This window comes from Adiantum capillus-veneris, chromosome 13 (assembly GCF_014529385.1).
Source record: "Adiantum capillus-veneris isolate H3 chromosome 13, ASM1452938v2, whole genome shotgun sequence".
In the NCBI taxonomy this organism is placed as follows: Eukaryota; Viridiplantae; Streptophyta; class Polypodiopsida; order Polypodiales; family Pteridaceae; genus Adiantum; species Adiantum capillus-veneris.
This window is the reverse complement of record NC_140943.1, coordinates 160478950-160499174: the sequence shown is the minus strand read 5'-3', so window position 1 is coordinate 160499174 and position 20225 is coordinate 160478950. Positions and strand designations below refer to the sequence as shown.

At 46.3% G+C, this 20225-nt stretch overlaps 1 protein-coding gene across 1 annotated transcript in view; it reads right to left on the bottom strand.

Moving 5' to 3' along the window:
* The window catches only part of LOC147445187 (serine/threonine-protein kinase 12-like), an 83081-nt gene extending 67198 nt beyond the window's left edge, over positions 1-15883 (bottom strand). The window contains exons 1-6 of the mRNA XM_086527633.1: positions 15517-15883; positions 14152-14226; positions 13963-14058; positions 13573-13655; positions 13129-13249; positions 12945-13024 (exon numbers count right to left, since the gene is read on the bottom strand). Coding sequence (XP_086383759.1) covers positions 12945-13024; positions 13129-13249; positions 13573-13655; positions 13963-14058; positions 14152-14226; positions 15517-15828 — 767 coding nt within the window. The 5' untranslated portion in view covers positions 15829-15883. The remainder of the gene's footprint in view (positions 1-12944; positions 13025-13128; positions 13250-13572; positions 13656-13962; positions 14059-14151; positions 14227-15516) is intronic.
* Between the last annotated feature and the right edge of the window lie 4342 nt (positions 15884-20225).

The window sequence follows — 20225 nt, the reverse complement described above, 5'->3', positions numbered from 1 at the left end:
AGACTTTGCGTCCAGATGCTCTGAGAAGTGAAGCCCTCTCCACATATTTAAAGGTACAAGGGATGCCCAAAAGCAGAGCCCCAAAAGATTTTAAAATCAAAAGCAGTAGTCCTCTCTCTCTCTTTAGAGAGTCTTTTCTTTTTTTATATAAAAAAAAAAAGCAAAATTCGCGTCGCTCATCATTTCAAAAAAAAAAAAAATCAGCCTCTGCCATTTCCGGAAATTAGGGTTTCTGGCAGAAATTAGGGTTTGCAGGAATTTTAGGGTTTCTCTTGTCCGCCACATCATCACTTTGTGACAGGGTGGAAGTGGATCATGCTATTGTGTCGCTAACCATCTCTTTCCAATTCAGTGTAGCACACAGTCCTCGGGTAGAAGCCCCTACTCGCTACACCTTCACCCGGGAGACGGATTTTGTATACATAGACGGGATCTACAGACGCCTATGCATTGAGGAGCCAGGGCGACCTCTAGAGGAGCTTACTACTATACTGACACAGACATTACATGATGCAACAGCAAAGGCATACCCACACACCCAGCCTGAGCATAGACGCCATTCTGGGAGCATGCCTCAGAACAGCTGGTATGATGAGGAATGCCGCCATACTAGAGCTACACTTCAAAGGGAGGTGCTTATGGGGGACACCACTCACAGACAGTCATAGATTGACTCCCGACGCCTAGTGCGGCGGAAGAAGACGGCATTTTTGGCTCGACTAAAGCAGGATCTCTACTAGCTATTCTTGAGTCAAGACTCGCATGAGGCATGGCGGCTCTTTCATGAGCTGTCCCCTCCCCCCCCCCCCCCCCCCCCCCCGCCATTACCTCTACAGAGACTTGGAGCCTATCTACGATTGTACCTATCTTCAAATCAGGAGACCGTATGGAGCTTGGGAATTATCGCACTATAATGATTGGACACACATTGGCACGGTTGTACGCATCCATTCTTGAGCAACAACTGAGTAGATGGGCAGAGAGAGGGGGAGTGCGTGTAGCTGGGCAGGTAGGGTTCAAGAGACTCTTGGCCAATACCTTGACACTCAGGGCCATCATCGAGGAGGGCAGATCCCATGGGAGACGGATCTATTGTAGCTTTGTGGACTTCCGCAAAGCATTTAACACAGTACCAAGAGCTAGATTGATGTGACGATTACAAGAGATGGGAGTACCCACAGAGCTCATTTGGGGAATCATGGCATTGTACAGATCAGTAGTAGGGCATGTACGCACCTCAGAGGGTCCATCTACACCGGTTCACTCCACTATTGGGGTGAAGCAGGGCTGCCCGCTCTCTCCTACTCTATTTGGTATGTATGTGGATGAGGTTTCTGACTACATTGAGAGAGATGGGATAGAGGTGCACCGCTGGCAGGGACATGGATTCCGCTATTGTTATATCTCCGGAGGGGATGCAACGTCACTTGGATGCTTTGCATAGGTTTGCCCATGAAAGTGGTTTGTCTGTCAACCTTAGTAAAACCAAGGTCATGGTATTTAATACCACCCCACAGTGGATCAAGAGGTCAACGCCCGCATTCACATCGGCCAAGAGACGGTGGAGTATACAGATGCTTACACTTACCTTGGAGTGGTTTATAGTGGACCAGCATTTTCATTGAGGAGTGCAGCTGAGACTAGATTGACCACAGCCCATTTGGCATTGGGAAGATTGGAGAGGATGTGTTCACAGGTTCAGTTTCAAGAGCCTCAGACGAAGCTCTAGCTCTTTGACACTTTGGTGGCTTCTGCACTGCTCTATGGAGCTGAGATCTGGGGGCCTTCATTGGATCATCACGGGAGGACAAGTCGCACTGATGGATGGTGGGACATGGAGAAGCCCCTAGTCTCTATGATCTCGCGGCTCATTAGAGCCAAGGCTTCAGTACCACGTGCCATTATCCAAGCAGAGCTAGCTGCCCCCCCACTAGTGGTTGAGGCGCTCACCAGATTTGTCTCATTAATACACCGCACGTGGAATCTTCCCAAAGACAGATACGCCCGCCTTGCACTTAAGTCCTCTTGACAGTTAGCCATGCAGGGAGACACAGCATGTTGGTATGGGGAGATGACATCATGGTTCCAGGCCCATGGGTTCAGTATAGACAGATTGCCCCCCTTCCAGTACTCATTGGATGCACCCTCCCTGACTCTTACACAGTCCGAGATCACAAGGCTCATCCGCCAGGACCACTCAGCTAGACACCAGAGGACATGGATACAGCCAGCACAAGAGTTGGGCACGAAGATGGCTTTCTACATAGAGCATCTTCTCCAGCTTACGACAGACGGTTTTGTGACGAGGCCCAGATACATGGACACCCACTTGTCTCATGGGATACGGTCACCAGTGTGCTATTGGCCAGATACGCAAATCTTCACACCAGCTGCAGATCGAGACTGGGCGCTACAGCGGAGTACCAACAGAGGCCAGGACATGCCCCCACTGTGACATGGAGCCTGAGACAAAGTTACACTACACATGCCACTGCCCCGTCTACTACAAGATATGAGGCCGCTTCCACTGCTTGTTCAGAGAGGGCTTTGGACCACTCTCCAAAGTCATGAGGTATGAGGATCAGAGATGCCTGGGTTTGTTTCTGCTCGAGCTGCACAGACACAGAGAGAGCCCGATGAGAGGAGAGGCCAGCCAGTCTCAGAGACACATCACAGACTTCTTTAGAGCAGACACTGGACACCCGGAGGAGCTACTACCACAGCAGATCTTGTCGCCTCACACCAAAGGCACATTGATCGACCGAGCGACTGAGTTGGGGAGATCCAGACGCCCACGACTGCGGAGGACTACACAGCATCGACGAAGGCTACATCAGAGGGTTCGGATCACTTTGGCCAAACATGCACGACACCCGGTCAGACTGCTAACCATGGAGGAGATTGATAAGATCCGACAACGACTAATGCTGGATCTCTTGTGACTTGTGATTTAGCTATCCCGGCTAGCTGCTTAGTTCACACCTACCAGCTTAGGATTTCATAGTATTTATATTTTATCATTTTGTCATTTCATTTTGTTACTCTGACTTTGTATCAGATCCACCACATTGTAACGCTCTGGTCTCACAGGTCATTTTGGCCTTTTGAAGACGTTAATATAACATGTCATTTCATTTCTCTCGACTGATCAGAGCCAAGGCCTCCGTACCCCACGCTATCATTCGAGCAGAGCTAGCTGCCCCTCCTATGGAGATTGAGGCGCTTACCAGATCAGTCTCCTTTGTGCACAGCTTGTGGGATACTACTAGAAACAGATATGCTAGATTGGCCCTTGAGTCTTCCAGACAGTTAGCTCTTCAGGGGGACACTTCATGCCGGTATGCACACATGACATCATGGTTTCAAACGCATGGCTTCACCATGGACACGTTGCCCCCTTTCCAGTACTCTCTTCAGGCACCCTCGATGTCTCTTACACGGTGGAGATTACTAGACTTTCGTCAGGCCCTGATCCAGCAGGTTACCAGGAGGACATGGATAGAGCCGCCATAAGAGTTAGGCACGACATCCAGAGTGCAGATGAGGATGGATTCTAGTAGTAGTATCTTTCTTCTAGTTCTTTTGTACCCAGACATGGTATTAAATTCACCATTTTGTAACAGATTGGTCTCATAGGTCATTTTGGCCTTTAATATAACATTTCATCCATCTCTCTCTCTCTCTCTCTCTCTCTCTCTCTCTCTCTCTCTCTCTCTCTCTCTCTCTCTCTTTTTTTTTTTTTTTTTTTTGGAAAAATCAAGGCTGTATATTACTGAGTACAATATGATCCCCAGCGGATGCCAAAATAGCCTATCACGTGAGGTGTACAAGCTGAATGTAAGGTTGAGAGCCACTATAGTGACAACTCGACTAGAACAATCTCATGGTGGTCGGTATGATGAGTGGAGGAGAAACCACTGTGGAGGTGCATAATGCCATGTAATATGTCCACCTGTAAGGGTAAAGAATAGTGGAGATCGGGCCCAACGCCGAAGGAAACCAAATCGACGAGCCTCGGCTGCTCTAGATGTACCTGAGGAAGAATCCCACTGCCAAATGAGGGTGTGAATGATGTCCAGCCAAATGGCAGTGAGGATGTCCGGTAGGAGCTGTGGAGCCGCACTGAGAATGTGAAGACAACGAGCTTTCCAAACATTCCGTAGTGCAATGCTAGTGATAACTGAGAAGATGTCATCACATGTCTGAGGATCCCCCTGCCTAGCAATCTGTGGTATCATAGCTAAAGTCCCTCGCCAATAACCAGTCAAGGTAAGCATAAGAGCTGGATCTGTGTCTGAGCCCTCGTAGAAAAGATGAGGACCGGGCATCGGCATCAACCAGGAGACAGATCCCCAAGTGAGAAATCCATGTTGAACTCCAGCTCTGCTAAGTAAAAAGCAAACTGCTAGCCACACTACATGAGAAGACGAGCATGACCAAAGACAGTGTGCAGGTGAATCAGGTAGCCGCAAAGAGCAGCGAGTACATAACGGATCATGACCCATAGAAGCTAACCAAGTCCCAACTGGAAGTCCTGCATGTGCAATCATCCACAGGAAAAAAGAAATACGACGAGCCACATGTAAATCCCAGATGGCCGACCAAAACTGCTATAGATAGGCATGGGAGATACCTGAATGTAACCAGAAACGCATACGAGTGGACTGCTTTGGGTGTTGTCTCATCAATGCGAATCTTCCAATTCTGATTGTGTACTCAAAGAATGATACATGTGCACCGTTGGGGTTAGTTTGAGGCCAATGCCACTCTCCTGGGTCCCAATAAAGCTGAGATAGGGCACGACCCTCCCACACCCAAAGCCTCCAAAGTGCAGCATCAGCGGAAGCGAAACGGGGGTCAACACAACGACGCTTCCCGCGGGAGCCAACTACTCGTATGGCCTCCCATCGAGCGCCGCTGTAGAGAAGGTGTGGAGAGGTGGTAGCATATGTCAATCTAGCATGCATCCCCGGAGAGTAGTCAGTATCAACTGTGAACAGCATGGTGTCCAAACGAACTAATAAGAGAGTGCTCTGAGCAAAGAGGCCTTCCCAGCCACAATGTGGAGGCATCTGAACCGTGCTTCGCATGACTGCTTCCCAGTGTGAAGGAATGGCGGAGTCAATCTCAAGCAGTATGTCTGTTACCCCGCAACCAATGTCATAATGTTCTGCCACAAAATCTGCATCCAGCATACGTGTCTCATGAAACAACCACATAGAGGCAACAGGGCCAGAGTCCCAAGCAGCCCAATCAATGTGAGTCCTCTCTCCAAGCTGACGGGGTGGATTAACCGAAGAATCAAGAACTGCAGCATTCAAAATGAGAGGCTGACGCTCAATCTCCTCACGGCATGAGGGAGGTGAGCGTATGATAGCTCGTCGCATGGATACCCAAATCTGAAGGAGCGATCGGATGAAGGGCGAGAGAGTGTTGGTGCACAAGGGGGCATCCGTAAAGAGAAAACGATACCCTGGTTGCCAAGTATGGCCATGTCTGGTGCCAAGGCGTGGAATCGCTGTGGAAAGAGCGGCTTGAAGAAGCATCTTCCAAGGTTCTTGGCTGGGGAAAAGACCCCGAACAATAAGCTTGGTAAGAAGGGCGTGGCTCTGTAATTCTCGATCAATAATGCCAAGGCCACCCGCTGACCTAGGACGAATAATCGTGGACCAACGAACTCGAGCACGAGTATCAATAGTCCCATCTGTGCCACTCCATAAAAAGTTCCGCACGAGTCTGCGGAGCTGAGCTATCACACCAGAATGTAGCATCCAACAGGAGGCTGTATACCATACTGTAGCCAGAATGACCTGGTTGGCGACCAATGCACGGCCAGCCAACGACAGATGACGTGAAGACCAATGACATAGCTTCCTGCGAATAAACTGTAGTACGGGTGCAAACTGCTGCTGTAAGGTAACGTCAAATCCAACTTGAAAGCCCAGATATCTGCATGTCTGACCTGGCTGCAGCCATGTGAAACCATCAATTACCTCTCTCTCTCTCTCTCTCTCTCTCTCTCTCTCTCTCTCTCTCTCTCTCTCTCTCTCTCTCTCTCTCTCTCTCTCTCTCTCTCTCTCTCTCTCTCTCTCTCTCTCTCTCTCTCTCTCTCTCTCTCTCTCTCTCTCTCTCTCTCTCTCTCTCTCAGTTCTTTGTTTGTAGTTTTCTTTGTTTGTACCCAGACTTGGTACTAGACTCATCATTGTAATCAATTGGTCTCATAGGTCATTTTGGCCTTTTGTAGACGTTAATATATCATTTCATTATCTCTCTCTCTCTCTCTCTCTCTCTCTCTCTCTCTCTCTCTCTCTCTCTCTCTCTCTCTCTCTCTCTCTCTCTCTCTCATACATGGTTTATGGGATACAAATAATTGCCGATATACTAGATTGGCCCTCGAATCCTCTCGACAATTAGCAATGGAAGGAGATACATCATGCTCTCGACAATTAGCAATGAAAGGAGATACATCATGCTGGTATGCGCAACTGTCCTCGTGGTTTCAGAGAAGAGACACGGGTTCAGTATGGAAAGATTACCCCCCTTCCAATACTCTCTTGAGGCTCCATCACTGGCAATCAGACGAACGGAGATTAATAAAATCATCCGCCAAGATCTTATACAGTTGGACACTAAGAGGACATGGGTAGACCCTACACAAGAATTGGGCACTACAAAGAAAACTTCCTACTGCTATCTGAAGATGGTTTTGTGATTCGCCCGAGCTACATGGATACCCACATGTCTCATGGTTTGAGATGTGCTATTGGTCAGATTCGTACATCCTCACACCAGCTGGAAATTGAATTTGGCAGATTTAGGGGAATCCCACCTGAGAGCAGAATTTGCAAGTTATGCGGAATGGAGCCGGAGACAGAATTACACTACATATGCCATTGCACCGTATACTATGAGATACGTGGGCGTTTCCATTGCCTATTTAAAGAAGGCTTTGGACCTCTAGATAGAGTCATGCAATACCAAGATCAAAGGTGCTTAGTCCTGTACCTACTGGAACTACATCGGCACAAGGATAATCTAATGAGAAGACAAAGAGCACTACAGCCTCAGAGGCAGATCACAGATTTCTTCGGATCAAGAGAAACAGGAATGGAAGGAGAAGCAAGAGGCCAGCAGCGAGCACAAAGGAGTACCCACATTCATACTAAAGGCACCCTCATTGACAGGGCGATTGAGCTTAGGAAATCGAGACGACTACGACCGAGATGCAGAAGCACACTTCACCGGAGGAGACTACAACAAAGGACTAGAAGCATTCTAGCCAGACACCCAAAATGCTCCTAAGAAGTTTATCTAATACTTTGTATTTAGTTTTTCGCATTTATTTTCACACTTTCACACTTTTCAGACATTGTAACAGATTCACCACTTTTGTATCAGTTTGGTCTCATAGGTCACTCTGGCTTTTTGAAGACGTTAATATAACATTTCATTTCATTTCTCTCTCTCAGCAGGTGACTGGACCATCCCGTTATAAATAACGAGACGGTGCTGGGAGCCAAGTCGAAGTAGATGTCGTCCATAAGCTGTGACTGGAGCTCTGTCTGCTGTGTCTCTCCTAGTAGCCTCCTCATCTAGAGTGTGTAGTGTCTCTGGGTCCTCATCGTCATATGTCTCACACTGCTCACTGCGTGTACGAGCATTGAAGTCTCCCATAAGGAAGACTTCACCCAGTGTGGAGTACTCCATAATCTCCTCCGTGAGGCATGCGTACGGTGACTCCTGCTCAATAGGGGCAAATCTGGAGCCTGTGGGAGCAAAATAGCAAAGGGCAATGTAGACGATCCTGTCTCGTGAGAGCTCGAGGCGAATCCACATGTAGCGGGCCTGTGGGTCCCGGGCAACAATCTGTAGTCTGCTGTGAAGCCCCTGTCTAAAGAGTATGGCCACTCCTCCTGAGCCGCGAGTGGTGTGCTGGCGCATACATCCTCGATGTAGAGACTCCCACTGAAATCCATGTATCCGTGGTAACCCTCTCTCCGGGCTCTCGTGTGTCTCTGTAAGTAGAATGATGTCTCGACCTCTCATCACCTCCTCAAGTCTCTCTGGGTGTGTCCATAAGTCTCCATTGCAATTCCAAACCGTGACATGAATCTCCTCGTGTGTCCCACAGGCCGCGAGTCCCTATGCGATGGTCTTGCCATCAATGATAACCCTACCATCCCGATATACTGCCTTCTTCCCTTCTTTGCGGGCTTGGTGGACTCGAGGCATGCACGCGCGACGGTGATCTTGTTGCATCTTTGTGAGGTCATCATCTAGATAAATCGGTGGGCCGTCGATCCCTCTCAGGATGACCCTCTTTCGGAGGAAGGAAGTTCGAGACTCCTCGGAGGCGAATTGGAGGATGAGAGCTCTTTTCTTTGGATCTTTGCCGGCTCTCCAAACTTTGGAGAAAGGGATCTCTTCTTCCTTGTATCCCACTTTCTTGCATAAAGCTTTCCCATCGCTTTCGGGTGTAGACCCTTCTTCTTCTTTGATGCCGGTCACTCGCACATTGAGACGGCGAGCTTGTCGCATCTTCTCCTCTTCGATGGTTGTGTGTACGATGAGTACTTCATCTTTTTGGGCTTCCTCTCTTGCTACCTTCTTGATGTTCTTTTTGACTACTTCGACCCATCCTTCTTTGGTGGCCTCTAATTTGTCCTCAATGCTTGCGGTGAGGGCTTTGGTGATCTCCTCCTTGAGGGCTTCCTTAGCCTCCCCTTTAATCTCTCCTTCCTCGGGGGTGAGGGATGTGAGGGAAGCATGAAGGAGATCGATTTGTGCCTTCATCTCTTCTTGCTCTTTCCTCCATCTCTCCCTCTCCTTCTCGTTCTCCCGTTCCCTTCTCTCCTTCTCCTCTTTGAGATTTTGGATTTCCGCTCTCATGTCCTCCTTCTCTTCGTTCCATAGCTTGATGAAGTTGGCTTTCTCCTCCTTCCATATTTCTCTCTCCATCCGCCATTCCTTCATGTCCTTCTCCAATTGTGCAAGCCTCTTATTCGTGAGCATGAAGGACGTTGTCTTCTTTGTCGGTGTCGGCGTCTTGATGATGGGGGAAGACATGGTTGGCTTCGTAGCTACCCTCTCTTCATATTGTGAAGAAGAGGGGAAGAGAACAAATTTTAAAGCCTGCAAAATCTTAACTGTTATGTTCTGTACTGACTGCCTTGACTGTAGTGGCGCTGAGGATGCAGCAGGTCGTTGAATGACTGACAGGGGGCGAGCCCACAGTAGGGTTAAGCTGTGCAGGGCTGAGTACTAACTGCTACAGCAGGTCACGGACGAACAGACCACACTGTCTGAGGGGCGCCCAAAAGCTGAGGAACGTGCAGGAATCTCTTGCCCACACACACGCACGCACACACACACTCACATACACCTGCTGGCTACACACCTTATCACATCCTTCACCATTCCACCCATACCCATCGGAGCCGACCACACATACCTCTCTTTCTCTATCACCGGAGATACCATCACACACAACTCCACAACACGCACTCCACACACCACCATCCATTTCACACATGAGTTAGCCTCTATTTACTCGGCCAAGGTCGAACATGGCCTATGTCTCCTCCACCCATCCACACCACTCTCAGTTCTCACATCACATATCTCTTCCGTTCTCCACACTTCAGCTATTAGCTCTTTTCCACACACCACTCACACAGGACGCACTCCCCCCCCCGGGGCTATGCCTCAGAACCGCTGGTATGATGATGAGTGCAGAGAGCTATACCGACGCCTCCAGGCACGACAAGCCTTAGGAGAGATCACAGAGAGAGAGGCCAGACGGCATATGAAGACGCTGACACGCCAAAAGCGGCGAGCATTCGAAGAGGCACAGGAGCTTGAGCTATACCGCCTATTCATGAGCATGGATAGCGCGACGGCATGGCGCACCCTACGCGAGCCACGTCCGACTACAGCTATTGAGGATCCACAGATATGGCATGATTATGCAGAACGACTTTATGAAGTGCCAGGGCAGCCTCCTATTCCACAACCACACGAGCCTCGCCCCACGTGCTCCTCCTTCTTTACGGCAGAGATGGTAGAGAGGGCCATACGCCGCATGCAGCACAGACGATCAGCTGACCATACTGGATTACAGAGTGAGCACATCATTTATGCGGCCTCCACTATAGCCCCGTTGATTGCACATGTCTTCAACCGGGCTATAGGGGAGGGCTTCCCAGAGGAGTGGACACAGCACACCATAGTGCCTATCCACAAATCTGGCGACACCCTGGACCCAGGGAACTACAGGACTATCATGATTGGCCACACGATGGCCAAGCTATATGGAGCAGTACTTGAGGCACAGCTCAGCTGCTACGCAGAGATCGAGGGTTTACGAGCTCCAGGCCAAGCAGGTTTCAGACGAGCTTTCTCCACCATTGACCACATCTTCGTTCTGCGCTGCCTCATTGATGGGGCAAAGGCGCGGAAGAAGAGGCTTTACTGCTGCTTTGTGGACTTCCGCAAGGCCTTTGACACAGTCCCACGCGAGAGACTCTTCCAGCGCCTTCACAGCATTGGGGTACCAACAGAGATGATTTGGGCCATATATGCTCTATATGAGAGGGTGGCGGGTCGGGTTCGTTGCCCAGGCGGTTTTTCAGAGACCATTGCTAGCACCATTGGTGTTAAGCAAGGATGCCCACTCTCCCCGACACTCTTTGGGCTATACATCGACGAGATCTCCGACTACATACTACGAGCAGGGGGAGAGGGGAGCGACTTAGCAGGTACTCCGGTCCACATCATGTTATATGCTGATGATATTGTGTTGATTTCAGAGTCACCCGAGGGCTTGCAACGCCATCTTGAGGCCTTGGACGAATTCAGCACAAACAGGGGGTTGACTGTGAACCTTGGCAAAACCAAGGTTATGATCTTTCACACATCCAGTGCAGTGAGGAGCGCCGCCACCTTCACAGCAGCAGGAGGACAGGTTGATGTAGTCACCTCCTATGTCTACCTTGGCATCACATTCACCAGCCTACCAGGACCCTTCACTATGAGGCAGGCTGCTGTTGACAGGCTCACCCGAGGATATGCAGCTCTGGCCATGCTAGAGCGGAGGTGCCACCAGGCACACTTTCAGGAGCCCCGCACGAAGGGGTGGCTCTTCGACACCTTAGTCACCCCGGCCTTGATGTACTCGGCGGCAGTATGGGCACCAGGATTGACAGCTGACCAGTGGACACAACTTGAGAGACCACAGGTATATATGATCTCACGCTTGCTCCGCAGCAAGAAGACAGTGCCACACGACATTATTAGAGCCGAGCTCGCCACACCACCTATGGTTGTAGAGGCACTATTCCAGACAGTTTGCTTCATCCAGAGGATGAGAGAGCTACCTCCTGACAGACTTACCCGTAGAGCATTTGAGGCAGCTATACAGCTATCAGAGAGTGGACATGAGAGAGCATGGTACTCACAGGTCAGAGCATGGTTTGAGGGACACGGTCTTGACATGGAGAGCCTACCACCATTCCAGTACGACCCCCACTCACCATATGTTCACCTCTCTCGCAGTGAGAGGAACTTGGTATTGAGACAGGATCTGTGGCAGCTATACACTAGGAGAGTCTGGGCGGCACCTAGCTTGGGGACGAGGATGTCAGATTACAGAGACCAGTTTCTCACCATATTATCTGGGGGGTTCATACAGAGACCACGCTACATGGACACATATATGCCACATAGCTCACGGGTGGCGATTGGTCAGCTGAGAGTGGCTTCACACAGGTTAGAGATTGAGATCGGGAGACATACTGGTGTTCCGAGGGGGGAGCGAATCTGCAGAGCCTGCACAGAGGAGGTGGAGAGTGAGGAGCACTTTGTATGTAGATGCAGAGCATACACTGAGATCAGAGGCAGGTATGAGGCCCTATTTAGAGGACAGCCCACTCTCCGAGAGATCATGGAATCTCGAGATCAGAGACAGCTCGGACGTTTCTTACTAGAGATACAGAGCCATCGGGACACACTACTACAGCCACACACAGCTACACAGACAGAGGGGAGACAATCGCAGCTCACAGACTTCTTTCAAAGGATTTCCGCCCCCCCCTCACCAGACACTCAGAGGGGAGTGACACTCCCACAGGCGGAGGTGAACCGAGCTAGACGACGACCACGAGTCACAGGCTACAGGGGCGCGAGCTCCCACCACCGACAGATCGAGGAGATCCGAGCCCGGGAGCGCCGTGCCACTGAGGAGCGAGTGGCTCAGATGAGGGCTGACCCGACCGCTTTCATCCGGGTAGCCTTGGCACCAGACCCACCCATGTACCACATCTTACACCCCCCCATTAGTACAGGATGGAGCTAGATAGCTTGATGCATTCTCATGATTGTACTACCTTGAGCATACAGACATGCATATACCCCTAGAGATAGAGCTCCATCCCTCCTCAGATACTCCACTACCTACTTTCAGCTCAGTTTTGTATCAATTTTGTTTCATTTGTCTTTCCGATAGACGGATGACATACACACAATGTACATTTGATTTGTCTCATAGGCCGATTTCGGCCTGACATAGACGTTAAAAATCTTTCTTTCTTTCTTTCTTTCTTTCTCTCTCTCTCTCTCTCTCTCTCTCTCTCTCTCTCTCTCTCTCTCTCTCTCTCTCTCTCTCTCTCTCTCTCTCTCTCTCTCTCTCTCTCTCTCTCTCTCTCTCTCTCTCTCTCTCTATATATATATATATTTATTAATGATTTGTTTATTTACGATAAATTTAGTTACTTATTTATTCATACACACAATCCAAGCATATTTCATGAGCCTAGCAGAAGGCCCCTTCGAGAATGCATATCCAGGGTTATGCAAATGAATTGTAGCATGAGTATCTCTTGGAACTCTTTTGAAGAAGATGCAACTGGCCTTTTATTTTCCCGATGATGAGCAAGAGCAATGCTAACCTTGCAATATCAAGAGAAAAATCTATGGCCTTTGATGACTTTAAAGCACCTTTCTGCTTCAAAAACTGATACAAATCCCCCTGTGTGGAAGAAAGAACACTGTCACTAGACAAGACATGCAAGACGTAGAATTCAATAGATGAAAGAGATCCCTTGTCAGTTAGGCTTGAGTGAAATAAATGACCTGAGGCAAAAACTCAAAAATGATCATCACAGGATTGCTTTTGGTGACTGCACCAAGAAATTGCACAATATTGGGATGGCGTAGCTTTTGTATGAGAGATAACTCACACCTGAATGTCATGCTGCAGAAACGAACATAAAGGGAATAAAAAAATAATCCACCTTATAAGAACTACAAAAAACAAAAAACTTAACAAAACATGTATGCTTCTAGAGAATAAAAGTAGAGAGTCGGCTCTCAACAACAATCTAAATTAAAGGCACACAAGTTCTTTGCTTATGCAACATTGAACCACTTTTAACAAGAAGAAGTTGTCACAAGGTGGCCAAAAACACAAAAGTTCACAAATAAATAACACCACCTATTTCATTTGAAACAGAATCCTTCACCAAGACTTACTCATTAAAGCATCTGAATACGAGGGACGAAAGTCAGGTCACTTACATCTCTTTCTCACCATAATTTAACGCTTTGAAACATTTGACAAAAACTTCAATCCCTCTCCAAGTTGCCACCTTATATCCTCTCTGGAACCATCAAAATGGGATCTATTTAAGGGTAACTCTCCAAAAGGCAAAAGACACCATACTTTCTTCTAGAATAGTTCCCCGTCGCTGGGGCTTAGCATGAAAGAAAATTGCTGAAATCAAAAGTAAAAAGTAATATCTTGATAGGACTATCTAAACAATATAAATAAATGTATCTGATTTTTGTTTCTCTCTCTATTGACAGTTTCTACACAGATGTTGAATCAATCTGTTTAAGGAGCAAATTTGCATACTTTAATTAAATGTGACATGAAGAGAAACATTATGAACAACTAAAAAAGGCAACCTTTGTGACGGTCTTGTCCAGATAATTCAGCTCTGCAGGATTCACTTCATATTCTGAAATTGAAAGGGAATCCAGAATTTGCAGGGGTGTTTTGTGCTGCAAAACACAACAATGTTCATGAAACAATGAGAATAACAAATGAAAACCGTGTATGGGGCTGAACAGAATTCTAAAACAAACGCTACATACGCAGAGTTTTCCACCATATTCAATTAATTGCTTGCAAACATCTCCGTTCTGATAATGCTCGGCATCATCCAAGGGCTACAAAAAGTTCAAGCTTTTGTTAAGTCTTGGTCAAATATTCGGATAAAGTTGATTATTATGGTCAACCCTCTACTTTTCAAAGCACCATTTAGTCAGACACGGTTGCAAGCAAATACAAGAATACAAGTACAATTGTAGCACCACCAAAACTTGTGTCTGCTTTGACTTTGTTTAAGTGCTTCATGATGAGCATACACCAATCTGCCACTCACAATGTATGCTTGTTCCATTCTTTCTTCCAAATTGACGATGTTGGTCTCTCTTGAAAATATTTATAGGAATGCAAACTACTTGAAACATCAAGTAAAAGTTTCCTGCCTCAAATAAACATCTAGCACCACTGAAAATTTCAGTTGACATGAGCTTCATAGAATCATAACACGTGATTAGACAGCAACCCCTTGAGAAAGTAAAGGCACCACATTCACTAAGTTTGTGCCTTCTAGCCAAGACAAATCTGTGAAAACTTTCAAGGTTCAAAGGCCATATAAAAAAAGCTGAAGGAATTCTACTCAAGGCAATCAAACCTGCTTCTTTCTCCCATGCATGCACCATGCACTCTCACATATAAGAGCTTTGCATACAGCTTGAATGTCAGTTTTGCAAGCAAAGAGAGCATGTATGCATAGCTTCATCACGTCGAGAAAAGATATTTTAGATTTTCAAGTCCTTCTAGACATTATCCCGGTGACAAAGTTCTTCTAATGGTACTGTGGATGTTAAAATGAAAGATGGCGCCTACCTAAGAGCCAACATATTTTATAAGGCGCAACTTGTCTGCAGGCTTCTCCAAGTATACATAGAGACGTACACTAAAAACTTTTTGCACCCATAGGCCTACGATCATGGCACCCCCTTAAGTCTAACTAGCCTTCACGATATTGTGAGAAGGAAAAAGTTGTTTATGAAAAAAATTGAACTGAAGAATGTGCCCAATAGCTTATTCTGCATCAGCAGTTTTCCTTCTCAAGTAAGATAGGGATTCGACAAGAAGGGAGAAAATTGTGCTCTATCAAGTAGCCACTGCAGAAGACATCTAACAGCAATATGGCCTCCACAAAATCCTTGAAAATGTCATTGGCCTCCACATGAAGGAAGGACTTGAATGCATTTGCTTTAGATGCGCTTTCTACGCATAACTCTTTGCAGTAAACTTGGCAGTGGCAGTAAAGGCCTGTGCGTGTGTGTGTGCGTGTGTGTGTGTGTGTGTGTGTGTGCACTTGAGAGAGAGAGAGAGAGAGAGAGAGAGATTGGATCGAGAGCAACAGACAAGAAGGATGGAATTACAGTGCTTCCCCAGCGATCGCGAGCATTGACATCAGCTCCCTTGGAAACGAGGAGGCGGACAACGTCAAGGTGGCCCTCACAGGCCGCAATGTGGAGAGCAGTACGACCATCGAAATCCGCAAAGTTGACGAGAACGACGCCTTCAGAGAGCAGGGCATCAACGTGCGAAACGAGGCCTTGATGCGCCAGGTAAAGTAGCTCCACCTCTCTCTGCTTATGATCGTCCTCCTCTTGCGCCTTGCTGCTGCTCCCTGCCCCCGATGAGGAAGCTGCTGCTCCCGACGACTGCCGAAACAGCACTCTTCTCGCCATTTGTTCTCCCTATTGCGCTCAGGGGAAAGAGAAGGGGTGGGCGGGGCGGGGTGTCAACAATTGACAATTTCATTGCCTTGGGACTGAAGTACCCATGGACTTCTTCCATTCCCGGTAGAAAATGCCTTTTTGGCCTGGCCAGACCTCGTATATATGTAACACGGGGTCCAACTCAAGGGATCAAAGTGGGAGTGAAAAGTTGGATCAAGATTCAATGAGGATCGTGAATTTTTGTCGCGTCGTGCAATTGTAATCTCTGCACAAAAAGTAATATCGGCACAGCCATCACTTTCGACTGCGGGGCCCGGTGCCTTTTATTTGTGCATTGAAGTGAAGCTTAAAGTACATTCTTCCATTTATGATTCTTGCAAGTATGCTCAACATTCACTCAACCTACTTTAAAGAGTTTAACTCTCGACTCATATCAAAGTAATGCAGAGACCCGCACTGTATGTAATCTCGGCACACTATGTGTAATCTCGACACAGGGCAAAAAATTTGGCCTCTCTCTGTCCCTCTCCTTTGCGCGTGCGCGTACACACACGCACACACAGTAACAGTCACACTCACGGACGGAAAGAAATGTGCTTTCTCATCCAATCACCCTCAACCACAACCAAGTGATGGATTGGGATCAAGCAAACGTGGAAGGTGATCATATGCTTGAAGAGTTGTTTGATGAGGATTCAAGTGATGCGAGTAGTGAAAGTATTGATGACGACTTCGAGGTACTCCATGAAGAAGGTGATGCTCTTGGAGAAAGCCGGCTTCTTGAAGATCAAATGGTTAAGGTATTTCCGGATCCAAATCTCTATGTGTCTACAACATATTTTTCCTTTCACAAAGAGGCATATAATTACATGATAAAAAGTGACCTCTCCACAAACATTGGAGACTCTTAAAACCTATGACTCTAGAGACATGTTGGATTTGAAGAAGTGGCGCAAGATGAAGGATGACTTTCATGTTGGGCTTGATGAGGATAGAAGGCTTTGTTTATATTTGGGAGATTCGCAGCCGGTGAGAGTTCCATGTGTTGAAGATTGGGAGGATATTGTAAAAGTTGCCCATATCGTTGAAGGATCAAAACACCAAGGGTTTAATAAAACCCTAATTTCCATCAAGTCCAAATGGTGCATTGAAATTAGGAAGCATGGTATATCTACCATATACATCAAAGAGTACATAAATGCTTGTGGATGTAGCAATGCAACTAACGCTTCAACTTCAAGATCATGGCGTCAAAGAATGGACATGAATAAAGAGCCTCCAAATGTGATCACTACAAACACGTCCGATGTAGAGGGGTGCCTAAAGACCATCATGATCGAGCACAAGACAAGGCTAGTGATGGTCCGTTCTTCCAAAAAATCGGGCACATTAAAAACTGTGATTGATTATATATGTCATCGAGGTGGTACGCTTCGACGAAGGGGAGATAAAAAGAGAACAAGGACATCAAAGAAATGTGGTTGTCCGTTCAAAATACAAGTGATAACTACCAATGGGAGTAATGATGTTCATATTTATCTAAACACTAGTCACAGTGGTCATGTTCCAGGTTCAAGAAGTGATATATATTACTTGCCCGTCCATCCATCCGTAATTGAGTGTTGCATGGAAGATCTCTTTGATGTCGGAAATGCTCGATATGTTGCTTCTATGTCTTTGTCAAAAGAAAGATTTCACATGGAGCGAGCCTCCCTTCTTGATTGTACTACAAGTTCTTTATGATACCGAATGAAATCAATATCTTGTCTTATCAAATGCGTTATCGAGGTAGCACTTTGACTTGCCTCTTTAGTAAATTGCTTTATACAGAGAATACCCTCTAAGTGATCAAGTTGATACAGGTCGCGTATCAGATGATGACTGGGTTTCTATGTATACGGAGGCTATGAAATTACACGAAACCAACAAGGTAATGTTTTGTCATAAGTTATATAGAGTAATTCAAATTTACATTCTTCTTACATTCAAATTATGCAGGTGGTTTATTGCCAACCATACAATCCGTCGGCAGTTAATGACAAAGATAAGCCTTTTATCTTGATCATCCAAGATGACTGGATGCTGCAAATGGCCAAGCGATTCTCTACAAATAACTCATGGGCTATTGACAGCACATTTAAAACAAACATATATGGTTTACCATTATATGCTGCAGTGTTGCCAAACCAAAAAGCTGTTGGCCTACCAATTTGGTTCATGCTGTGTACGACAGATCCTGGCTGTCATCATGACGTCATTGCTTTAAAGTTGACAGTTTTTGTAGTCTTTGAGAGGATGGGCCACATTTTGTCCGTCAGCTATTGTGATTGATAAGTCACAACAAGAACTAGAGGCTATATCGAAGGTCGTGGATGAAGACCCGCATAGTTGGAGTGTTGACGCCAATGGAAAAAAGTATCAGGTTGCATGCCGTGTTCTACTATGTTGGTTCCATACCAAGAAAGCATGGGTGGAGAATCTCTTACCTCAGGTATTATACTTCTAAGTTACTTAATTGTAACTATTTGATCTATATAAAAAAATTGATGTACAACATATGCACGTTTGTTTTGAAATGTAGGTTCCAAAGGAGTTAAGGGACGATGTTTATAATGATTTGTCAAACTTAATGCATTGTGCGACAGAATCAGATTTTGAAGGCAGATTTCAAGAGCTTTTGGTGAGGTATTCACCGTACCCAAATATAGTTCGTTATGTTACTAATGGATGGTGTGGGCGGGATTGCATGTGGAAAACCCGATGGCCAAGGTTTGGACGAATGTTTAGACATGGCAATGTTGACACCACAAACTTGGTGGAGCGCTTATGGCAATATATTAAATATACTAGTTTGGATGCTCGGATTAATCGATCTATCTTGGAGTTCTTGCATGCGCTTGTGGGTGACTCGAAGTCTGGAAGTCGCATCAGTGGTACCCTCTTGAGGTTCTTTCAACAAAAACAAGAAATAGGTAATTTGTTCTCTTTTCTGTTTATTGCAAAGCATACGTTGAAGGTTTGGATTCATGTCTAATTCATGCTTTGCATGGTAGCTGACTCTGGGCGATATGGCGTTCGGGGGGGGACAAAGATGCAGACAACAAAAATGCTTGAAGGGCAGAGAATCTTGCAAAGGTTTCAAACCACACCATCTACCTTTCAGGTTATAAATGAAGGGTCACTTCTCTTCAAGATTCAAAGTGCCACAACTGAGAGTATATGGTATTATGTCAGCTTGCAAAGCAATTATTGTGATTGTCCGGATTGGGGCAGCCAATGTAAGCATCTTAATGGTGTTCGAATGATAGTATTGACTCACTTTCCTCGTTTGAAAGAATTTCTACATGGTGCACATGAAGACGCATCCAACATCTACAAAGATGCCATGCATCGTGATTTTGAAGCACACGATAGTGACAATAATGTACAAGAGAGGGAAGATGATGTGGTGGATCTCATCAACCACCTCAAGGATGCACTGTCAACTATACAAAAAGAGGTGTATTCTAAGGATCCCAAAGAGATTGAAGTCATCAGGAAATAGTTGTAAAACATGAAAGGGACACTCTCAACATTTGTGATCCCTACAAAGATTGATCTCCCTGTCAGAGGAAGTGTTAAACAAATACAAGCCCATGTTACAGCAACTCGGCTCGGTCATGGCGTACCACTAGTTCGCACATGTGAAGAACAACAAAGCATAGACCTTGATGGAACGAGCCAACCTTCCAAACCATTGCGTCAAACGGGCCAACTCAGACGCAAGCACCAAAGGGGGAGATCGCGTGTCCGTTTTGATAAGCGGCCCCGTATTTGGTGTCCACATTATTGCACCAAAACCTTGCTAGTGGATTCTCAAATCACACCCACGTGTCACACGTGTCATGCTCTCCTCCCATTAAAGCCTATACACATCAAAGAAAATTTCATTCAATCTCTAGTGGGTCAAGTGATTCGCGTCTGTAATGAAGCTGGGAGTTTTGGGGGGGTGATCTCTTCTTACCAATCTGGTGGTGCAGAAGATGTTGAGTATTGCTTTACACTTACCCGAGAAAATGGAGAACAACTACTAGGCATCAAAGCTTCCATCGTCAGAATGCTATTGTTGTATTCCTCTAGTCGAAGCCATGTAATGACGTATTTATGACAATTATATTTCAAGCTTTTTTAAATACAAATGGGAAATTTTGACGAGTTTTATTCAATTTTGATTTAAACCAAGCATTATTCGTGTGTTGAGATTACGTTAATGGTACACAAATCTAAAGTTCTAACTCTCTTCCATAAAAGTAATCTTTGCACAATGTGTCGACATTACTTTTTCTCCAGAGAAATAGAAATTAACAACTCTCTGGAGAAAAAGATCTCGACACATTGTGCAGAGATTACTTTTTTACAGGGAGTGG